This window comes from Haliaeetus leucocephalus, unplaced genomic scaffold (assembly GCF_000737465.1).
Source record: "Haliaeetus leucocephalus isolate CR32 unplaced genomic scaffold, Haliaeetus_leucocephalus-4.0 Scaffold254, whole genome shotgun sequence".
NCBI classification, from domain to species: domain Eukaryota; kingdom Metazoa; phylum Chordata; class Aves; order Accipitriformes; family Accipitridae; genus Haliaeetus; species Haliaeetus leucocephalus.
In genome coordinates, this window is record NW_010972690.1 from 242,599 (window position 1) to 256,404 (window position 13,806).

The 13,806-nt window shown below is 35.8% G+C and overlaps 1 protein-coding gene across 1 annotated transcript in view; it reads right to left on the reverse strand.

Annotated features, from left to right (window-relative positions):
* CNTLN (centlein, centrosomal protein) overlaps positions 1-13,806 on the reverse strand; it is a 197,384-nt gene that overhangs the window by 83,751 nt on the left and 99,827 nt on the right. The window contains exons 10-11 of the mRNA XM_010568763.1: positions 12,939-13,062; positions 9,985-10,110 (exon numbers count right to left, since the gene is read on the reverse strand). Coding sequence (XP_010567065.1) covers positions 9,985-10,110; positions 12,939-13,062 — 250 coding nt within the window. The remainder of the gene's footprint in view (positions 1-9,984; positions 10,111-12,938; positions 13,063-13,806) is intronic.

The following is a 13,806-nucleotide window of genomic DNA, read 5'->3' on the forward strand; positions in this document are numbered from 1 at the left end:
GCAAATTATATGTTCTTGCTAGAACAAAATTTCCTAGTACTCATCATTTTTAATTGTCAGCAGTTCTAAAGATACCATCAGGAGCCCTCACACAGCTCCAAATCTAAGGTACATATATACATGCACACTTGGGTCTCAATGCATTAAAGTAAAGGTAATTCAGAAAGATAGCCTGAACTATAGCATAAACTTTCTCTCTGCACTTACCAGTTTAAAGGGTTCCCTCCCTCAAGAGTTGCCGACCCTAGGTTAACCCATTGCCAGAGGACTCTAGTTAGTCCTCTAGGAAACCATTGCCTCCTGAGTAATACACATCCCATAAGTCAGCCATTGCTCATCAGCAGCTTTCCGCATTCACAGGTAGGGCCAGCAGGAGACTCCTACACTCCTCTGCATACAGATAAAAGGAATTAAGAGACGATGCTCATGGCAGTCTAAAATAAACACACAAATAAACAATAAGACTTTTTTTTCCATTTGTCCCAGGGAATTTTATCTGGAAAATAAAACCAAGCAGAGAATCTCATTTCTAATAGAGCTGAATACATAAGAAGGAATAACCCACTGAGGAAACTGACTCCTTCCCAAGGATTACATGTTGTAAGACTGCAGCAGGATGACTCTTTGGAGAAATAAGCAGAACCAACCACAATCTCCTAATGCATACTGTTGCTGGTGTGGACAGATATCAGGGGGTTAGTACAGGAGTTGCTGCAGCCGGGGAAGCCTTCCTCTGAGTCCAAGGGGTTAACTACTGCCTTTTCAAATGTCTTCCTCCAGAGTCATGGAAGATTGTTTAAGACTGGAAAGCCAAATTAAGAAGAAAATCAGACAGAAAAGGACTGCTGAGCAAGCTTTGCATGCTCTTTATCCGGGTCCTTAAAAAGGGACAGTAATGTTGCTTATGACAGTAACCAAAATAAGTAAGTTTTAAAGACACTGGGTCAAAGTAGTGCCAGGGAATTTTTTTTTTATCCAAAGCTTAAGCCAAATAGCCTAAATCCTTTCAAGGAAAATGGGATAGCAGAAGCAGCTCTGTTTTCTTCCCCTCAGAAAAGAGCTTGAGAAGAAAGACAGCAAATCAACACAGAAGGGTCTTCTAGGTAAGCAAAACTGAATTGTACTCTGTTCAAGAGTCTTCAAAAAGGTAAAAATTCTACTCTGTAAAACCAGAGCAGAATGCACAAGCACATTACACATACTTTTGTAACAAGTCCATACAGAAAATATAGGAAGAGGCTGTCATAAATTAGGGAGTCTGATACATCATAACACAAACACTGATTTTAATTTTCTACTACTCAAAAATAGTTTAGAGTCATGAAAACGAAGCTAGGCAAAAACTTTATCCAACTTCTACATGTGAAATACTACTCTGACAGAAATTCTTCACTTTGTTCCTACAGCATTATGATTCGAGAACATTTGCCTGCAGTAAGGGCAAAATACGCTCTTTTCACGGGTCTGTATATTTATGTGTCAACTGACAGCCTTGGGAGGTGAGAGTAAACCTGGGAGCAGGTGTTTGATCTAGACCGTGTGAGAGAACAAAACCCATTACATACGTCTGGGGATAATGCTGCCAAAAGAAGAGTAAAGCAAAAAAGTACTAGTGTTACTTACATTTTGTGAACATTCAAACTATTCAGAATGATTTACTGGAATTCCTTTACAGGAAGAAAATTGTAAACTTACAGTTTACACAAAGAAAGTTGTAGACTTAATTAACCAATGAAATGGAATATTTGACTATACAGAGTCATTGAGCTATCTATCTTACTTTGTCCATTCACGTCCCAGAAATATGTCTTTATCATTCTTGTTTCCCAATTCAGTCACTTATAGGATGGATGAAAATTGCAGGAAGCAATATCTGTTGGTGCTAAGTAAAGTCTCTCTGATTTACAACCCACATTCAGGAGCAAAAAAGGATAAAAGCAGCTCCCCCCCACACCAATCCAATGTCTGTTCACATAACAAAAAAGTGAACAGTGTCATAGTTGTCAAGAATGAGTTTTGAGATATATTTCAAATTAATAGTCACTCAACCAAAGATGCACTAGCGACTAAAATAGTTTCAACATGCAGCATAACCTTTAGCTTGCAAAAGGTTGACAGAAACCCATGTCTAAAATTTTATCTATCACTTAGTAATCTTTTATTTGTTTTACTGTAGCATAAAACCCAGCTGACTGATCAAAAGGTGTTTAAAAAAAAGTTACATTGTGTGAAATATGCTTATTATTTTAATTTGAATTTTTTTCATTCCTTTATAACAAGACCATCAGAACAGTATCATAAACAGTGTTTACCTGTACTTAGTTCACAAAGAATTCAGCCTGAAGGGCCATGACAGGGGTACCAGTGTAATCAACATAACCCAGAGAAGCACACAGGGTGAGGACTCCATTGCATGAATATCAAGAGAGTTTTATTGTCCCATCAGTGCTTTTAACATTTATATAAACCTCAGATCACCAACACACCAAAGTCTCTATTACCTACAGCTTGTTTTTAGTATGGAGCTAGTTTCCAATAATGCAAAGTAAGGATGCAAATCAATTTCTTAAATTATTTCTTACACTGAAATATTTGAGTTTTAGGAAAATTTGGAAGATTCCATGTTTATTCTCATGTGACTATGTTTGAAAAAAGCAGATACAATAATACTTCTTAGAAAACACATTCTGAATTCTTTACAAATTAGAAAAAGATCTGAAAACATTAAGACAGGTTAAACTTTTTGTATGTATATGCACATTCTGCCTCATGCAGCAAAAGAGAGCCAAGTAGCTCATCACAGAGATCATGCTGGGCCACAATAAAGGTCCACTTTGTTCCACATTGGAGTTTCTGGAATTCCAGAACTGTACACTTTCGGAAAGAGTTCAAGGGATAAGGCATGAATACATAAACATTGCTTAATAATTTTAATTTTAAAATATTATTTGCACTCTTTGAAGAAACTTAATGTGTCTACTTCTTTGCAAAATTCAGTTATTGAAATTCCAAAGCTGAGATACACCTAAACTTGAAAATTTAGTATTTCCCTTCCAAAAGCAGTACCATGCAAGAAAAATGGAAAACTAGCATTGTATGCTGAATTGAGCTGTTGCCAGAAAGCACCAAGCAGTGCTGCCATTACCAGAATTCCCAGGAACTCCATAGGAGCTGTTGGAGAGAAACCTATATTCACCAGTTCCTCATTACTCTTGTAATATAGCAGCCTGACAGCTTATGTTACTAGCTTTGGTGTGCTTTGGTGTTACAGATTGTAGGTTCATAGACTATTCTTACTATGAACATTCAGTACAGTTTAACAAGTACTTCTTTATTTTTTATCTATACATATATACATAGGCTGATAAATCAGACATTTCCTTCTAAATGCTGAGAACTTTTGTCTAGGCAATAAAGATAAGGAAAAAACAGCACTCTCGCAGGCAGTGTGCTTACCAACAGTACAATATTTCATTTCTGTAACATTCAGATAATCTACAGAAATCACTGTGATTCAACAGCAAGCCAAGCAATACTTCTATGCAAACAATACTACGGGAAGCTAACTTCGAGTCACTACCTTTCTCCAATATCCGTCTGCTAGTCTTGTCCCTGACGATGCCCAAATTTTATCATTAATGCAACTTTAATTCTGCCTTTCCCTGCTTATGTATTATGGAAGAATGTTTAACAGCATGACTGCATGTTTTCAGTATGACATAGTTTCGTCATGTATGAGAAGGCCCTGAAGTACTACAGGCTGCTTATGAAGATTTGATAACACCAATTGGATTTTGAACTAATACCTACAGACAAGAAAAGTCTGATTAAATATGGAAGAAGAAAAGAAAAAGATCAATCCATCTGATTTCCAGAACCACAGCAAGCTCCCAAATTTGTCTGTTAGCTAGGACACAGGCAATTACAAGATCTGGTGGACACAGGCAAGAAAAGTTCTAGAGACAAGCTTAATAATTAAAGATCATTAATCTCATCATCCCTGACGGATCACTCTCACTGGAAAACAACAATATATTTGTTTCAGTTAGCTGACACTGTGCCGTGTGAAAATGTAACTAGAAGCTTGCTAGAAAAGCGAAAATAATTCTCTTCACAAAAGGTGGCCATGTAAGTTAATCACGCAAAAGCCCCTAAATGACTTCATGTGGCATTTACAGTTCTGACTTCAGTCCTTTGAAAATGTCTTTTAAAAACTGCACCCTGTAGTACAACTAATGGTGCTGTTCTCTTACGTTTTAAATTATTTGTGGTGGTTTTAGCCAACAACTTCAGTGTTTCAAGTTCTCACACTTTGAGCCTGTCATTTCCACTGAGCAACGTTCAGTCCAGTCAGTAAGCATGTACCTTTGTTAGAACTCCCTAACACCAGCTGCAGAATCTAGGCTCTAATCATTTTCAGTGGAACAAAAGGTGGTATTTTAGATTTAGCTATCTTTTTATCCATCCAAAACCTAAAGAAATACCTATACATCATTATTTTAACTATATTTGGCTTTGCAGTATAGAATTACTAATTGCAGTAAAAAGTAAACAAGAGGCCTGAGACATTGATTTAACTGTTTTGCAGTAAGAAGCCTGCTATGTCCCTGCACTCCTAAAAATGAAGAACAGAAAGATTACTCTACAGAGATAGTACCTATGTCAGAAGCGCTATACTCTGTAGGTTACACTTTTTAACACTGATGTAGCATGAATGCCCTTTGCTCCAAATTAACTTTGTACACAATGTAGCCATCAAGTGGAACAAAGAAAAAAATTACTGTGGTATTTGGACATTGCACACAACAGAGGTTTAAAAACTAAAAGTCTCTGATGACCAGATATTTCCTGGTTAGCCAAAGAGACTGTCAAGGTGATCAAAACTGCATTTTTTCAGCAGGTCCTGTAGAAAAAAAGAAAAAAAAAGAAAAAAAAAGGCACATTCAGGAAGCGGAGAAACTAATAAAGCCTAGGCTTGTGTCTCTTACTGCCACCATTCCAGAACGGTAAATTTAGCTTTCCTCCACCATACCCATTCTGATAGCTAGAAATGGCAAGAGGCATCACATGCTGCTGCTGGTCCCCAGTCAGGCTCCTGTGAACTGGCTGGTGAGATACCAGTGGACAGGGTATAGAACAGTTGCTTTGACTCTACAAACAATAAGGAAAGAAGAAATCATGAGGTCTTGTTTTCCTAAAAAAGCAAAGCTAATAAAACCCCTTTATTAAGTAGCTGCTATAGCCGAGTAAGGATGCTACCAAGCTTACAGTAACTCCACATGCTTCAAAGATCCAGAGCACACTTCCTACATGGGAGGACATGCACAACTACTCAGGCACTCAGAGGAAAGAATGACTACCAACGGTTCTTTGAATGATATGGCTATCTCTTTCACTTTATACACATTTCCTCCTTATCACTAGCTGCATATGACCACACCATACAGACAATCAATTTCCAGTTAGCTGTGAAGATAATGACTTATGTTATAATGTCTTATGCTGAAGAATGTACTAGGTCTAATAATTCAGTCTTGCTTTTTTCAGTTACAAGATCTCCTACAAAGTAATCCAGAACAAAAGATGTAAAATTGTAAAGCTTCCACAATAGTTTATACACAGTCAAATATACCTTTCCAAGTCTGTACATAAAGGCCAAAGGGACAGGGTGCTCCTATATTTCAGCAGACAAGAATTTAATACAAAATGCCAAAGTAGTTTCAATTAGCTAGCTTGCAATCAAGTAGCAGTTCAATTGGACATGCTACATACTAACTTATCCTGAATTTCAGCAAAATCCAAATAATATAGATAAAAAGATGAATCTAGCTAATTTGGGAAGACAATGTCAAAGGACATATATGTCAATACAATTCTACAGAAAGTTACAACATTTAGCACTTAATAGCCAAGATTAAAAATAACCCATCTAAAACTGAGAACTATACTAGATTTATAAATATCTGTGTGTATGTTTATATATGTATCTATAAAAATTTGTATCTATATCTATCTGTAAAATGATATGCCTATTTTCATTGAAGATATTCCAGTTCTATGCAGCTGCTAGATGCTGAATCTCAAAGCACCAGGGTCACACAGCTGAATAAAAGACATTTCAATTCTTTTATGTTACTAGATCTTTCTCTTGCAAGTTTTCAGCAGTTTCATGCAGCTTAAATAAAAATATTGTATTTATACAAGCATGGGTCACTCTCTTCCTCAGCTAAGTGTTAACTACTGTTTGAATTCTACTATGTTTTTCGGTCTGCTTAAGGGGGAGAAAAAGTGAACAAATAGCATATTTTTCTTAAGATAGAACATGAACATCAATACAATACTTGCTTCTGTAGCCTCCAATAACATGGTACTTAACAGGAAATCACTGCAGCATAACACAGGTATTGCATACTTCATAGGGAAAATGACCCAGATTGAGAACACCAAAATGGGACATCCTAGCAAAGGTGTGGAATTGTTTTCATTTGGCCATTAGCATTAATAAACACTTCAAAGAATACTTAGGGAATTTATTTCAACTACCGCTTTGTGCTCCTGTTTGTAACTCTTCAATTTTGGCATGAGTTTAGTTGGTAGCTGCCATAGGATTTCTTAAGACAATGAGTTGCAACTGTTTTCTTAGCTACTGGTTCATATCTCAAAGTGAACTTAAATTTTGGACCTTTTTGTTTTAATAATAAAGAATTTAAAAGATGAGATTTTATAACTCAAATTAAAAATGCAGCTTTCAATCCACATCATATACATGGTAGAATATAATCTGATATTTTTTGTGAAGAAGTAAATAGTAGGGGAGGAGGCTTAATAAAGAAGTCAGGTAAAACTATTACCAAAAATGGTTTCTATAAAGTCAGAGAATAATTATTCTCTAATGCACTTAGTACAAATATAAATTATATTAATAGCAAAAAACCCCTCTTCCTTCCAGGGGAATGTTGGGAAAATCAAGAGAAATAGATGCATAAAGCATTAAGCACACACTGAGTAATCACAGATTACTGATTATTAAATTTTATTATATTTTACTAATCTAGTATGGGATTGTAGCAATATAGAGATACTGTCTTTTATATGCACAAATGGCTCAAATTTATACATCATTAATTGTAGATATGGCCCACGGCTCTGAAACATATTTCATTATTAATTGCAAAGTAATACAACATGCACATACTATTCTTTACTAATCAAAAAGTTAAAAAATAATAGTAACAATGCCACACATTCTGCATCAGCATTCTCAGAAAAATAACTCTGACATTAGGCATTCTGAACTTCAGGAAAACAGAAAACTTTGTATTTTAAAAAAGACATGCTTAAAATTACATCCTAAACCCTGTATTTGTTTGTGTATTAGTGTCCAGGTTGAAAGGTGCACAGTGTTTAATAGCTTACATGAAAGTCCAAGCAATCCCTGCCTGTGATGAGAAGAAAACTACAAAAGAAAGGACCTGACAGAAAGTAGTGGCTGACACAAGGACTTTCCACCAACTTCAACAGGATTTGGAATTGGGCACCACCAGAATAAGTGACTGCCCAAGCAGCTCCAGTTTTTTCTGGACTTAAAAACAGATTTCTTAACTTTCAAGCAGATTATTTACAGTGTGCCAATACTGGTAATGACTGCATTTTGGAGCCTGGGACATGCATCAATAGACTTTCCTTGGTTTTACCCTATACTTTATTTATTATCCATCTATTTTCAGAGCAATGTACATGCAAGTTAAAGACATTTTGCATAGGAAAATCTTCCTTACAGGTAAAACAACCAACCAAGAACAAATAATCGTGTTTTCCTAACATTAATTCTCTCACCTAATCAGAGACAGAAGTTAAAACAGACTTAAACCAAAATAAAATCCATACACTGACACTCTTCCTTAAGCAATGCTGAGTTGGATTTGGCCTACACGTGTTCTATATCAACTTAAGCTAACAATCAGTAGGATCTATCAAATTAAGTGCATCCACAAAAACTACGGGCTAACCTGATTTACTTACACTGCTTGTAAAATCACACATAATTAATTGGTACAACTCTGTAGATCACGTCCTTTACCCACACAGCTTAGGAAAGAATACATGCAATATAAAGCAGACCTATCCACAGGTCTAAAAAGTACACCAAATTTAGTATTGACTTTCTTAAGAAAATGGGCTCAGATCTTGAAATGCCGACTTGCTTCAACCAGTTAAAGACAGTCATTATTTAAAGACAGACGTTGAAGGCAGATATAAAAACCACAGGATTTATGTATTCATTCCTTCCTTACTTCAACTACCAATAAGCTACATTGCCCATAAGGAGTAAAAAGCACCTAAACCCAGACAAGGAGTTCACCTTAATGATCACAATGGTGCACTGGCTTCTTACCAAGTACTATGCAGAATTTAAGAACTCATTCTGACTTAAAAAATCTGTATTTCTAAGAGCTCAACTGTTTGCTCATGCCACTTGACCACAATCTAGTCAAGGCCATTGATCTGCAATGTATTAGGCATAAGAGTGCTCCCATAAATGTGACTGGCACAGGAGCTTTAGAAAAACAGTCCAACTGTACCAACCTTCAGGGTGTGCACAATACATAAGCAATCTCTCTTTCATGGCTTTGTGTGAAAAGGAGAGGCTTATGTTACTGTTCCTGAGTTAGTGTTGCCTATGGTGCATGTGTTGATTAGTGATGGAAGGAGAATTATAACTGCAATTACGTGTATGCAAGAAAGTGCTCTTCCCTACATAAAAATAAAAATAAACAAAAGAAGTACATGTGATAATTTGTTGTGATAGTTTCAAAACAGCAAACAAAGGTGTGACAATGAAGTGACAAGAACAGGCACACAATTGTAACTGGCGGATATAGGAATACCCCATGCAACACAGCTACTGGCAGTATTGTATGTAATACGCTAAAGCAGCTTATGGACAACCCAAGGACTTATATACTACAAAGCAATTTGCTGTTGAAATTCTGTGATAGCAGCCTTCATGGTATCTCCACAAAATCGGTTTACACTGTGATCCATTGGGAAAACACATTTTCTTTAATGCTGACAAAAACAAAGTCTGAATAAAAGTTTCTATGATGTCTTGATTCTTCAATAAAAAAAAAATCAACTTACAGAAAGTGTTAAATAGCAGCAAAGGGCTAATTATATCATACTAACTTCCTTTCGTCTAGTATAAAAGGACATTTTCTTACTTTGCCTGGCTGAGTATAATAGCCTATGAATTATGAGATCAAAGTTTTCTAAAGTAAGAGTTTCCTTCACCAAGTTTTACACTTACTACAGCTAAAAGAGCTGTGTGAAGGGATCAGCACTAAACCCAAAGGACAGGCTATGCACAGCAAGAAAGAGAGCAACTCCCTCGTGCTTTTTGCAGGTCACTACCAAGGACCATGTTAGCAGATCCACACCAGACCCTTAACAGGCAGCTCTGCTGCTACCAGTAATTAGCTTGGACAGCTCTGGCTCCAGGAGTAGCAGCAAGGCTACACCATAATGAGCTCAGCTGGGATTAGCAGGACAGGGCAGGGAACCAAGAGAGCTGAGGCATTCTGCATTGCGTATGTATCACAGAGATCAAACAAGGATGGCTGGCTAGGTTATCCCCTCACCACCTCATTCCAAAAATGAAGCACGGCAGTGTGTAAAATACAGGCTAATGAAGAGCGACACCTCCAACAGATGAGAGCCACATTAATTAACACAATCCCTAGATCATGGAATACAGTTTCTGTTAGTGCTAGCAAACTTGTAACTTGTCACTGATTTAAGAGGAGGGGATAAAAAAAAAGAAAAAAAAAAAAAGAGCTGATGTTTTCCTTTTCTGCTTTTGGCAGAAGAAGGTTTTATCTTGGAATTTTGCAAGGAATTCCTCTTATGTGGCCTGCAAAGCACTACCTTCAGAAAAAAAGAGCAGAATGTTTCTTTATGTAAACACCATTTAAGAAACGAACTCACTTTTCAATCAACAGCTTTTTGTGTTCCCTTTTGAAAAAAGCCAGTTCATTCCACACAGCATCAGAATCCTCTTGACAAAGCTGATGGGTATCTGCATGCCGGTATCTGCTTTTACTGCTTTCAATCCTGTTTATGAGTAAAAAGAGCTTGTTTTCAAATTTCTACATGTTTTAGGACCACATGAATAAAAGTATCCTTGCTTTCAGAAAATACAAATTTTAAACTGCGGCATCTACTGAATACAAATCTTGTATGACATATGCATTCTGTGAGGCATGAAACCTTAAATGCTGTGTAATAGAAAAGTTCAATTACCTAGTTGCAGACAGGCATCGTGCTAGTATGGCAACAAGGCTCTCAACTGACATGTGGCAGAGCAGTGTCACCCACATTCATTCTGTCAACATTCCTTACAATACTGGTATGAGAAAGCAGAGGGTGAAACAGTCACACAATCCCTTGCAAAAAAATGGGAGACCCACCAGGTCCCCTAATGCCCCTGCAAACCAATCTGGAAGTTACACTAATGTCCACTCTAAATCACACTGTTGAGCTACAGTCTAATAAGAGAATAAGCTCGCTATGGATAAGATGATGCATCAGGAAAAAGCATATTGAATTTAGAAGCACAGAAAAAGAAAACAAAAATATTTCACAATTTTTCTGTCATTACAGTATTTTTATATACTCTAATAATGCAAAAGATAAAAACTGTATTAAAAGATCCTTTATAAAATGAATTTAAAACTCTCTGCAATCTAAATTCCTACTGGACATAGAAATAAACTCTCTGAGAATGTGGTAACCTCTTAAGGCTCCTATCATCTTTGCAGTCACGTACGTCAGTGGAAGTTGTATGTACACTGACAGGTGGATTAGGTGCCATCAGCTGCCATCTCAATAACAGATTCTAATCTATGAAGAATCAGAAAGAATGGAGTCCTCCATCACTTACAGAGGATCAGAAGTGCCACATAAGTACCTGATAGTGAGCTCTTAATGCACTATTTACATTACACCAGAGATACAAAGCTTTTTGAGATACCAAAGTAACAGTGTAAGGCATAACCATTTACAGACTGTTTTTATTTGTGTCTTGGCTGTCCTTTGTTTAAGCATATTAAAAAAGAAAAACAAACCTCTTTTAGTATGGTGGGTTCATACAGTTCTGTTCTGATGACAAAAATTATCAAAACCCTGTAATTTTCAGCTCATCTTAATTATAGATGAAAAAATCAGATGAACTAATAAAGATTTAGTATTACACCTTCCCCACTATCTACTTTTGCTAAATACATTCCTGTCAGGACAGAAGCTGGTCACATTTATTTTAAACAGTAACAGAATTTGCTTTTGTCTCTCTTTCCCTTTCCTTTTCTTCCTTTTTTTGAACTATTGGAACCGGAACACTCAGTGCTTCACTGTGTATCAAGTTTGATTTCACTGTCTTTATCTAGGATGAATTTTTGTATCTTTTGAGCCTTGTCCTCTTGGTGGACCTTGAATGCCTACTTAGCTTTAGACACAGAATTAAATAATTTCATTGCATAAAGTAACTATCATTCAGTAGGTTTCAGCAATTTCCAGCTTGCACTGAATTTAAAACAGTGACCTAGAAGATAAAATCATCCATGTTTTTCACAAAGAAACAAAACCTTTTCATTCTTATTTAAACAAATCTATTTGTTATTTATGCTTTGATACTTCAAAAAATCTTCCTGTGCTACCAGTGCCTGTAGCAGATTTGTACCCTACCATTATTTTCATCCACACTTTTTTTTTCTTTTTAAAAGACAAACTATTCTTAAGTAAATACCATAGTATTACAAAGCAATGCAAATCTACTTAGATAGGCCAAAGCATTACTTATATATGAGGGACAGTTTATCATTCACAATAGGACATTTTATGTTACCCTAGACTCTCTGAACAGCTACCAGTTTTGCAGCAATTTCTGTGACTCTCTTTTCAGTTAGAGAGAATTACAAAGTTTGTGTCAAGATTAGTCAATATTACTCTAATTACAAAATGAATTATTTTTAGTAAAACACATATGTTTTTAGTAAACTGTAGGTGCATGCTGAAGTCCTACTAAAGCCGCTAGGATGTAAGGACCTGCTCAAATTACTTTCTTGAAACAGGGCCTGAAAAACTGTACCTCGGCCGTGTCTAATAACTGCAATGATAAGAAATGTCTTCATACCTACAAATGTGTCTGTTTACCAAAAATTCTCTCTGCTAAGGACTTAAAAAAAAGAATCTCTGCATAAAATTTTCACTGTTCTGTATAGAATTTAAGGGAGGATGATATAGAGAATATTTACTATTTAAATTTTGATGTGGTAGACTCTTCTTTCCATTAATAACGATATGTTACTGCAATATTTTTGTAGAATGGTCAGAAATAATTGATTTTGTAGTCATTTAACAGACGAAAACACCCTGCTTTTCATGCACATACTCTTTTTTTCCCTATTAAGAAGGGGATTTTAGGATTAGCTTCAGTTAATGTTTGGATCACTAAATGTTAGAGAAGCCGTTACTTCTATATTTTTAATGAATAGAATTATTTTTTAAAACTATTTGAAACATAAGGAGCAATTGTTCTATTACAGAAAATTAAAAACATACACAGTCAACAAATTAATCGACTGGGGAATTAAACAAGCATAAATAAGCAGCCCTAGCAGATCTTTGTCCAGTACTCAGGCTTACAGTGAGATCCTAAATAAAATAAGTCAAGGTGTCAGCTCAATACATTTTACTCTTGGTTTCAACTGTAATTTCTCTCATATAGGGGTATGCCATATATTCTGCTTTAATAAAGGATAAAGTCTTGATCAACACATAGTAGCTTCTTCCTTCAAATCAAATTCTCTTTTGAATACCTATATAATACTTCTGCTCAGATTTCTTGTGTAAGGGAAATGATTTTAATGAGCTATGTAACTTACCTGCTATCACCCTCTTCCCACTGCTTTAATTGCTCTTTTAGTGCTCTGTAGTTGGTCTGTAACATCTGCAGCCTCTCTTCGCGTTGTTCATGGGCTGCTCTTAGCTCATCAGTTTCTTGAGTCTGTATAGCACCAGAAAAACAAAATTAGAGTTGGGCAATATGCAAGAGATCACATGGATCATATGAAACAAAAGTTCTGTTTAACTATCAAAAGCCTCAGAAATCTAAAGAGAAAGATCAGGAATCATAATCCCCCAGGTCAATTTTTTCTTCTTGCTACTTTGGCAAATTTTGCTCATTTGGCAAAATTTACTTAAATATTTTTTTCATGTTGCTGAGAAGTTTTAAAAAATTTACTATCAAAATGTCAGTTTTCATCTTGTGAATGCACTGGCCTAATACATCAAAAAATACATAGACTGAAAAAGGACTGTTGGCAGTGTCTTTTCCTCCAAAATACTTTTTTCTTTTTTTTTTTTTTCCCATGGAAAATTAATCTATGTATTTTTGAGGGAAACACTGGCCACACTGAAGTCCACATCAAAAAAACCCTAAATTTAAATGGCTTCAAGATTTCCTCATATATTAATTTATTTCTGTAAATATATATAAACCTGCAACACCCAGACTTTGTCCTTTAGTTATGTAACAAACCAGATATAAAAACAAATTTTGCAATAGCTTTTATACAATCAAAACCATATGGAAAAAATGTACTCTCTTTTTACAGAATGAAAATTAAGATATACCCTGATTTAAATTACAGAATAACAAAAGAGATTTTCCTAAGTGACAATACTGTGCTCTGAAAAAAGTGAACATTAAGAAGAGGACATTCCACAGTATAAAGCAAGTCAAATTCTGGC